The sequence below is a fragment of the Embiotoca jacksoni genome, unplaced genomic scaffold, assembly GCF_022577435.1.
Source record: "Embiotoca jacksoni isolate LCO1_2020_lvr unplaced genomic scaffold, fEmbJac1.0.p SCAF_91, whole genome shotgun sequence".
In the NCBI taxonomy this organism is placed as follows: domain Eukaryota; kingdom Metazoa; phylum Chordata; class Actinopteri; family Embiotocidae; genus Embiotoca; species Embiotoca jacksoni.
The window spans coordinates 789,296-799,865 of NW_027185449.1; the positions used below are offsets into that span (position 1 = coordinate 789,296).

Below are 10,570 nucleotides of genomic sequence, written 5' to 3' on the forward strand. Positions count from 1 at the left end.
CCAGTCAGTTAAACGGAAGTCACTCGGCTTTTGTGGATTTGATTAACTAATTTAAATTTGCTCCACTTCAGTACAACATCAGCTATTCAGGTCTTGCATTACAAGTTAAATAGTAATAGTAATAGTTCACCAGTTTAGGGAAATGCACTTATTTGCTTTATAGGTGGGAGTTTAATTAGATAGTTAGTCCGACCACAAGAAATACTTCCAGCGTATAAAATGACGTGTGAACAGATTAAGCAACTGAGATACATTTTTTCTGACTTTTAGACCTTCTGGTAGACATATTTTTAAACTTTGGATGGAGTAAAACTAGCTGGTGTATTGTTTGTATTAAAGGGCTCATATTTTACGTGTTTTATTTACAGTCTTGATATCAATATTAAGATATTTCTTTTGTGGTTTTAAGAACTAAAAGCCATCAAACTATATTTTTTCATCTCTCTTAAGCTTCACTCTGGAGCTCCACCAAGAACAGGCTGTTTTCTGTCTATGTCTTTGATATCAATGACTCTCTCTTCTGATTGGCTGACTCTTATCGGAGCGACACACGTCAAGACCAATCACAGGTTTTCTTTGGTCTTGTAGCTTGCTAGCTTGCTCGCTCGCTCTCTGACTGCTTGGTCTTTTGTACCATAAAAAGTTTTGACAGCGGGCCGTGCAGACGGTGGGAAAATGACACCGAGTTTGTGACATCACAAAATTACAAACAACTCCGTTACTCAATACGGGCATTCCTCCGTGGACTGAGCATTTTTGGCACTCTCACAGAATTTATACAAAACATACACCTGTTGCATAATAAAGAAATAAATCAAAATTTTCATTTATACAATATAGGGGACCTTTAATTTTTGAAAAGTGTGAATATACCGTTAAATTCCCTGAGTCACATCATTGTCATCTTCTTGCAAAATAACATAATTTGCATGTTTCTGCTGTTTCTTGTAAATAGTTCAACCATTATGTTGAATATCAGTGTATGAATATGTTAATTACATATTTATTCAAATAGTTTGAATAGTGCAATCTCAAGCCACTGTTATTTTATACGTTAATCTTGCAGTTTCGGTTTGGCTTTTGTTACTTTAATGCCTTTTCCTGATTGTACTTCTGCACGCGAAGGACTTTTGATTCTTACTTTTCTCCGTCACATTTTTTTGTTACACAGTGAAGGACCCGATTGATTTATTTTGGCCACACGTAGGCAGTGATTACTGCTCACTTCAGCGGCTGCCCTGATCTTCGCTGGCTGCGCTCCCACTCACTAAACGCTATTATGAAAGATGCGATTCGGAAAAAGGCAGACTTGGTGATGTTGTTGCTGAAAACACTTAAGACATGTAGTTGTTTTTTTGTTTTTTTTATCTGTGGTTAAAATTCAGGAGGCAAAAACAACCTTCCTTTCAGGTAAAATCACGATTTAATTTCTCTACATGAAAATAAAGATGACCGATAACCTGAATGCTTTCGAACCATCTGACTGGCGCGATTGCAGCAGCTGCCGTCGCATCCGTCTCGCTCATTATAATTCCTCTCAGAGGTTCGAGATGCAGCGCTGGATTTGGCAGGAGCAGAGGTCAGATGGAGAGTCTTTACTGTACAGTGGCGACGAGCAGCAGGACGGCCCGGGGTGATGATGTCTTATTTGGGTTTGTTTACTTCTTCAGAATATCCTCTGCAGCCGCACCCAAACAGAGATGATTAATAACATTCTCAAAAACAGAGGAAATTAATAGAGTAGATTGCTTTGCTTTTTTTGTTCAACCTTTTCGTTGCCAGAGTTCAGTTTGCAAAATAGTGCTTTCACCTTGTCAAAAGACAAAATGCTTTTATGCAGAGTGCATTACGGGATCTGCATTCGCAATACGTTCTATCAGATAAATTGATTTGATGAATAGAAAGATTTTACACTTGAATACGCTTCTACGTCTAATCTAATTTTGGGAATAAAGTTTGGCGGAGTCCATTTAAAAAAAAAAAAAAAAAAAAAAAAAAAAAAAATCTCATTCAGACAGGAGGTTTGTTTACTTTAAATGAACACCGAGCCGGGTAATGAAAAAATAAATAACTGAAAGCGCCAATACCAGACTTTACTTCCATGTTGGCCGCGGCGGTGTAAAAATTTAAATCTCCATTAAAGCGACGCATTCCATCAGATTGTGTTGTGCATTAAACACCCGAAGAGAAAGATATTTAACATTAGTGGGAGCAGAATGAAAAGAAAGAACACATGAATAATAGTAATGACATTAAACTGGATTAATGTCTGAAACTTTCACAGAGTTTTTCCCGGCGGAGAAATTTCATGGATCAGTCGAGAGCTAAGAGGAGAACTTAAAACCGGAGAAAGGTTAACTGATGGAGGCTGGATAAAGCCGAGCCGTACGCAGCTTTACAAAATATGTTGTAACACACTTAACTTTGCAGCTCGAATTGAAAATGAGGTGAGGTCATCTCAGCGGGAGTCTTTTTTTTTTTTTTTTTTTTTTTTTTTTTTTTGCCCCAATTATAACTTCTCTGATAAACTTTTTAATTTTGTCGTCTACCTTTTAGAGACCGTTTGTTAATTCTTCCGAGAAGAAGCTGATCTGCAAATTTTTCAACCAATAAAGAAAAGACACTTTTGCTTTTTACCCGTTTCAGTTTCATTTCGAGGGTTTTCGTGTAAATTCAGGTTCGGTCGAGAAGCGCCTGTTTGTCTTCATTCCTGAAATGAAAATATTGAGTTTCTTCATGCACCTACTTACTCTAATTCACTTTTGTCCTCAATGTACAGCCTCTTCTCTTTTCCCTTTTATTTGGATTTTCTTTAAGACACTTCCCTCCAAAATGTGCCTTGTCTGAGACAAATCGGTTGTTTAATATAGCCGTGCATTCTTCTGCGCCGTGTCCCCGAGTCAGTAATTAACCTTAAACAATATCTAATGAAAAACAAGCCACTGGTTATTCACAGCTTTATCTTGCTGCCGAAAAGCCTTCCATAATCTCCCCCCACCCCCACTTCACCCTCCCACACACACACACACACACACACACACAAATATCTCCTGGCATATTGGTGGCAAGGTGGAGGTGGGCAGCTTCTTTTTTTTTTCTTTTTTTTTAAGTGTGATGGATGGAGTTTAGTTTCAGGCTGCTGCTGTTGCTGCTTGCTGCTTCCTGCTCCGACCCAGCTGTCCCCAGAGAGCCGAGGATGAGCCTGAGTCACCGTGTGGTTCTGCTGAAAAACAGACTTTTGTCATTGTTCAATCTGTGTTCACAAGAAGAGAAAGGAAAAAAAAAAAAAAAAAACTTGACTTGATTGTCTTTTGGGTTAATTTCTTGGCTTTGTCAACCCTGTAAAAACAATTTGACCAATAAGAAGCAGCTGACCTAAACCGATGGTAAAAAAAAGCACACAAAAATACATTTTATTCTATTTATTTATTAAAAACCTTCTCCTGAGACTTTCTTCTTGATTCAATCAGTTACTTCAGAGAACAGAGACATGGAGCGCTTTCTAATTGGTGGCTGCACAAAATCCCATGATGCTGACACAGCGGAGAAAGAATTAAAAGGGTGCGACAAAAAAAAAAACAAAAGCAGGAAATATGATGAAACTAGGGCTTCACTCAGACCTCAGATGGAGGTTGTTTACCAGCTGGCTTTCCCACAGGAAACATATCAGAGTAGAGACATGAGTCCCGTCCATAGACTGCACAGTAAATGGACCGATATCCTCTATGACATCACTCCTAAGTTTCCTGATGAGCAGGTCCTGGGTTACAGGTCACACTACCATACTGTTTAGTACGTCCCATTTCGGCTGTGCCTAGCTCCGCCTACTTCCCGGTAAATCCCAAAAATGGGCAAAGAGGTGGTGCGTGGGTGGAGCTCTGGCAGGTCTGAAGAAGTCTGGTTGCTGAAACCAGCAGCATGGAGAGTTTTTGTTTGAGTGGTTCTAGTTGACTATCTATAAATGTAACGCTAGACTGTGACAGTACTCAGCTGTCACTCAAAGCAGCCGTTACTGACGAGTATCTTACAACAAAAAAAATTCCTCCCCTTACGTTTGTCATTGTCATTAACGGAACAGTTTGCAGTCGAGACCATTTTTTTTTCAAGCAGGTTGTAAACATGCTTATTTCTGCCGTATATATGCATATTTTAACATGGCAGTCTAAGAGAATTGACTCTCTTTTGAAGCCAGCCTCTAGTGGCCATTTGAGGAACTGCAGTGTGAGACGCTTAATTATTGGCTTCATTTTTCAGCACCAGAGGTTTGCCGCCTCCTCCCACCCTAATGAAATCCTAAAATTTGAGTGACCTTTCCTGAAGCATCATCTTCATTATAAAAAAAAACACAATAACTAACAATGAAAATGAAGAGCGGTATCTCGAAACACCATGTCACCCAGAAGGATAAATCCTTTCAGTAACACCGTGGCCTTTTCTCTGGTTTCTACGGCTCAGAATAACAAAGATGTCTGGTGTGTAAACAGAAACAAAAAAGAACAACCCTCAGGGCCTTTTGTGGTTATTATAAACTTTAAGACTATTCCAGTGTGAAATCTTTACTTTTCCATAATAAATCCAAGGAAACATCTGCGAGCTTTGGAGGTAAAGCTCGGTAATGTCCGTTACTGATCATCCTTCATTCACGTATTGTTTACAACTGACCCCGTCACCTGTCTCCTCTGTGTCTTCACAGCTTCCTGTTATTATTCGGTAAAATGTAAAATACTGTAGAATCTTCAGGGAGTTTTTGTTTGTCTGAAGTCCTCTTATTCTCCGTACGAATATTATATGACATTCTCACTTTGAGGAGACACGATCGCTTTTGTCGTCCTTACAGTGGGTGAAGTGTCTTTGCGGTTGCAGAGAATGAAGCATGACTTGGGTTGTGATGAAGTAAGATTATCATAAAACAAGATTTGAAACAAGGCAGCCATGCGCCCCTCCTGGGTGTGTTGTGATTTCAGGCTTTCATTATGTTTCCTTATCTCTCATAATCTAAAAGTGTTACGTGACAACCAAAGCGTAATGTGCTCCCTGGGTTTCTCTGCACAAATTACTTTGTAATCTACGAGGGAAAAACAAAATAGAAACCGAGACATTCAGGCAACACAAAAAGGATATTCTGATCTTTTATTAACTTCAGGATGGCTGCCAATGATGTACGCACGAACCGAATTTAAGATCTTCCCTTAAATATTCGTACAGTAAAATCATGCCGTAACGCCAATGTTAACTTTATTTTTTTTTACCTTTATTTCAAAGGTTATAGCGCAGTATTTTGGGAAAGGCCTTTGCATCCCCCTTGTGTCTGTAAATACACAACAGTGACGACCGAGCGTCCGGCAGCACTGCAGCTATTGTCTTAAGGAAATCAAATTTGCCTCCCAGCATCTCTAAAGCTCTCTAACTATCACAGGACATAATATCTCATGTATCAATATCAATCGGTCGCTGGACTTCGTAGCTTTTGACCGCCAGGTTAGATGTTTATCTCCGTTTCCAGTCTTTATGCTGAGTTAGCTGGACGTTGGCTTCGTACTTTGAGTGCAAAGCCGACACAGCAAGAACGCGTAGCTGTTCCAATACGGTCGGGAGTGTGTACTCTAAACAAGAGCAAATGCTTTAATATAATAATGGAAGATGGTTTGAACTGAATGGAAATCTCCGGGGAGGCTTTTAGCTCATGAGGCAAGTCGGATTCAATTCCTAGTTTGTGGAGAGGCAGCGGGTCGGAAATGAAGATGTCGCGGGCGTGTTCAGATGACGGCCCGCCGCTGGAAATGAAGGGAAGAGCTCAATAATGTAACAGTTTAATCCCTTAATGTCGTCGCTCTATAACAAGCATACCGAACAGGATCTTTTTCCTTTTACAATCTTTGTGTCAGAACATGACCATGAATAGAAATGCAGTTTATCGGGCTCTTGCGGGCCCATTTGATCTGGAGCATCGTCTACAGCGGTTAGTTTCCAGGGCAACCTTCTTTTTTTTTTATATTGTGACTTTTTGTTTCAATACAATGTGCAATCTACTCTGAAGCACTTGTAAGTAATTTTGTCAAGTGATACTGCCTGTGATGAAGTGTTATGTACGCGTGACACGTTCAAAGGGTGATTTGATGAAAGCTACAGCTTGAACAACTTCATTCAAGTAATGGTTTTAAATTTTGTTCATGGAAATAAGGGCAGTGATCACTTTAGGCCACTGTTGACTTCAAATTACTTTGGCAATACACAACTCTATTGATTACAATGAAAGGAAGGGGGGGGGGGGGTGATTAGTCAAAAAAAATAACCGTAGAGTAGGATGGAAGGACGGCAAACGATTCCCTATGGAGCGTACCCAGACCCAGACAATGCTAATATCTTCTTGCATATAAGCCCCACCCCTAATGTCATTAAATATAGTATCTGCGTGGATCCGTTCAGGCTGCCGTTCATCAGCTGGCCCATCTGGCTGCATCATGACATGCTGTTCCGTCGTCCCCCTCGTGCAGTGTCATTAACAGACACTCGCCAGAAACTCTTCAGGCACGAGAATCTTTTCAAGAGTCCCGTCCTTGACCCGTCTCGCCAAACAAGAAGGTTTTCAGTGTGAAGTGGTTGTGTTCGGCGTGAAGACGAGTCTTCGAGGTCTTCATGCACATGAGCTCACATCGTTGTTATTGAATTTTAAAGCTTTTAGCCGCGGTCGTCCCCCTTCGCCGGTGACCGGGAGCGTGAAGAGTGTGAGCCGATAACCCGAAGTATAATGAACTGAACACAAGTCAGACTCTCAGCTGAACGTACTCCTGAACGAGCTAAATTATAACTGAATGTCAGACCGCAGTTGTTTGTGCACAGTGATTCACGTAAAACATTAACGACCTGCACAGCCAGTGATTATGAATCTTTTAAGTTATTTGAATCAGCAAGGCAATTTTCACTTCAAGAGCCGGACCGAGTCCTCACTTTACCTGCTCCTGTACACTCAACGCGGCCTTATAAACAAACAGCATCCTACCATGATGTCACCTTTTGTTTTGTGCTTTGCCGTTTAGAGTATTTGGGCCATCGCCAGCTTGTTTTTTTTTTTTTCGGAGCCAGAATTGACCGTGTTTGGACAAATTTGGGAGGAGCATGGAGTGGATCTGACTGAGAACTCGAGGACACTATATCTACTCACTTATACCGGCAGCCTGACCCCAACCCTGTCAATCAAACAGACCCCCCCCCCCCCCCCAAAAAAAAAAAAAAAAAAGATAACGCTCTCTTTGAGGCCTAATTTCTAATTAATGACAGAATTATTCTCAGATAGATCATCAGAATATGGATCAGAAGGAGCCTATTTAACGAATGAAACCATTGAATAAGTCTGTTGGAGCCAGAGATTTTTTTGGCGCCAGCCCCTAGTGTTCCTCAGTGGTATTGCATTTCAAGGCACTTCCAGAATCGCTTCACAATTCAGTTCCAGAAGCTATGTCCACCCACAGTCTGTGATTTACTGCTAATTAATTACCATTAGAGAAAAAAATGACTGTTTTGACATCAGAATCTGCCCAACAACTTAAAATCAGCTCACTTACAGCACGTCACTGTTAATTAAAACTACTCCTCTTTCCTTTGATTATGGAAATAATAATTATGTGAGAAGTTCATTATCCGGAGCTACGTATTTAACCTTGTGCTGCCGAAGCTTTGACGTTAATCTGATGCCATTTTAACGTTATGACTTCGTAAGATTTCCATTAAAGTATTTCAGAAATGAGGCCAATCTGTTAAACTGCCATCATTTGGGTGCATGTTTTAGAAGGGTTATTGATTGTTAATCACGGAGCCCTCTCTATATTAAACAGAAGGAAAACCCTCTACCCTCTCCAGATGTGATCGCAGAGGTGCTTCCCTTGCCGGGTTCAGCATTGAGAATTCACTCGGCGGCTTGTGAAACGGGCTCGAGAAAGTTTCCGGTGGTCACTTGACCTTCCGGCACTCACAGATTCATGAGGCAGCGCTATTGATTTAAACAGGTGTAAAAGGGCCTCCTCCTGCTGAGGAAATTTAATCATGTCAGAGGGTTATTGCACAAGACACTGTCACCAACGCCATAGGACACTTTATAGTCCGGAGGAGGGGTGGGGAGGTGGCAGAGACAATATTAATTTTACTTTCACCTTTATATCGCGGGGTAAAGTGACGGTCCGGAGATCCACGGCAGAGTCCGGAGAGAGAACACCAGCGAAACCGAGGCACCCAAAAAGAGGTTAATAAGTAAAAAAAATATTTTATTCTTGGAAATAACTATGATGTGCTCAAACGAGCACTGGATTCACATTCTGCTCATTTTTTTTTTCTTTTTTTACTTAATATATTCAGGATCTGTGCTCATCCTCCCTGAGAAATCCAATGATAGAGTTCTTTCCTCTGTTGACTAAGCTAATTAAGTAGAAAAAAAAAAACTGCTTCCCATAATCAAAGCAACACTGTGATTAATTTCAATTACACTTAAAGCACGCTTCCCTTAAATCGCCTTTATCTCAATCTAACTGTAAAAAAAAGTCTCGCATAAACCTCAATATTTGAAACAATCGGTGGCAATTATACTTCAAAGTCACGTAAGGTCTGCGCTGTGTGCGTGTACGCGTGTGCGTGTAGTCGCAGGTGAGCATGCTCAGACTAATTTCAATCCCTTCTGGCTGATTATCCGAATCTGTAGCTTAAGTCCAGAAGGAGCCGCGACATTAAGTCCTTCAGAGTGAGCGAAAAGACGAAGGGGAAAGAGTCGGCATGGCCCAGAAAAATAACCGTAAGTTTCATGTTCTGATTATGCTCTTCATTTTCTTTTGTTTTTCCAAGTAGTCATTTTGATTATGAACAAGAGAAACTAATAAGACAGCGAGGGGTAAATGAATGGCAATACCAACATGCCTGGATGACTTTTTTTTTGTTGTTTGTTGCCTGCGGATGTCACCTTGCCTTGATTTTCATCATTAGCACATTTGAGAGTGTAATTGTATCGCAGGCAAGAATGACTCACCCTCCTGAAAACAAAACAAAACAAAAAAAAAGCATAATCATTTGAATTATGATTTTCACCTCAGGCTGTCACGTGGAATTGCCAGGTTTTTATTTATATTTATGTGGGAGCGAATTCAATTAAAAATGTAAAGGGGTGGGTTTCAGTAAAAGTAAATTAGTAATAATTCAGTCATTGATCATGATTTTTTTTTGTTTTTTTTTCAATTCGCAACAAGTTATGTGAGCATGTTGAACCCTTTGTGAAATCCAGCAGGAATGTGTGATTGCGACAACGGGCCGATTAGTCTGGCTGAGCTCTTTTTCTTTTCCCTCCCTCTCTGACACGCAGTCCAATTCTCCATCAGGGATTACACACCCGCAGATCAACAGGCGGTCGAGTCGCTCTTTCGCAACGGGGTCCTCGAACACGTTTACCCCGGCCTTTTTCAGGGCCGCGAGCCATACGGACCACGTCGGCGTCGCTCTGAGCGTCTGCGTGGCCGGCTACGTGCTGGGCGGCAGCTCCTACTGCCTGGGTTTGGTCTTCGGCGGCGCCTGGACCGGCCTCGTTTACTACTGCTGCCGCGACATCTACGAGGGCTACATGCTGAGGAGGCTGAGCGCGGACATGGCCGACATTCAGGCCAGCTACCTGGACAACCCCGACAACGGCTTCTGGGTGGCGGAGGCGGACGTCAAGGGTCAGCCCAGGGTGGTGGGGATGGCGGCGGTGGTCGGGAGGAGGGCGGAGGAAGACGGCGAGAGGTTCGAGGACTGGAACGGAGGCGTGATGGCGGAAGGCGGCGACTTCGCTCAAGAGGACGGCGGAGACGGGAGCTTCGGCGAGATGTCCACCGCGGCCGTGGCGTTCTCGTCGCGCCGCAAGACCCTGGGATCGCAGCTGACCAGGAGGGCTCTGGATTTCTGCAAAGAGCGAGGCCTCGCCCGGCTCGTCCTGGACGTCAGCTCGCCGCAGACGGCCGCCGTCTCCATGTGCCAAAAACTGGGCTTCGTCCAAACCACCTCCCACTCCAACACCCACGCTAACCGCTGGTTGTCCAAGCTAGCCAGAATAAATGTGATGCGAATGGAGAAGTTGGTTTAAACACAAAAATGGACTTTAGGCTTCAGCACCTGACACAACCGCCGCTGTAACATTTCGGTTAATTTATGCTTCTTGTCTCGTTTAATGCAAAACAAAATAACCCGCCTCGGTTGTGTGATATCTGGCCACTCGCATCGTCGTCTGAAAAAGAATACATTAAATTTAGTCTTTTTTTTTTTTCCTTTTTTTTTTCCACAAAGCAACATTAATGATCTCGGTTTCCGTGTATTTCTTTTTCGCCTTGATGTTTTATGTATACACCTGCACCGCTGACAAGACCAATGCCCACAAATACGGAGCGCAATGAGACAATTAGTCAACTCCTCTGGTTCGTCCAATTACAGACAAATAAATCTCTAAGATATTTTCATTAAAATACCTATCGCACATCAAACACATTTTACATTCAATTATCCATTTTTCTCCTGTCCACTAAAGAATATGAAATTACATGTGAGAAAGGAGAGACGTAGT

General features: G+C 42.0%; 1 protein-coding gene across 1 annotated transcript; it reads left to right on the forward strand.

The window, feature by feature from the left end:
- Window positions 1-8,760: 8,760 nt before the first annotated feature.
- Window positions 8,761-10,096, forward strand: LOC138193647 (probable N-acetyltransferase camello). The gene is given in 3 exon segments (XM_069141805.1): window positions 8,761-8,779; window positions 9,341-9,426; window positions 9,428-10,096. Coding segments are annotated over 3 exon segments (774 nt in total).
- Window positions 10,097-10,570: the final 474 nt, after the last annotated feature.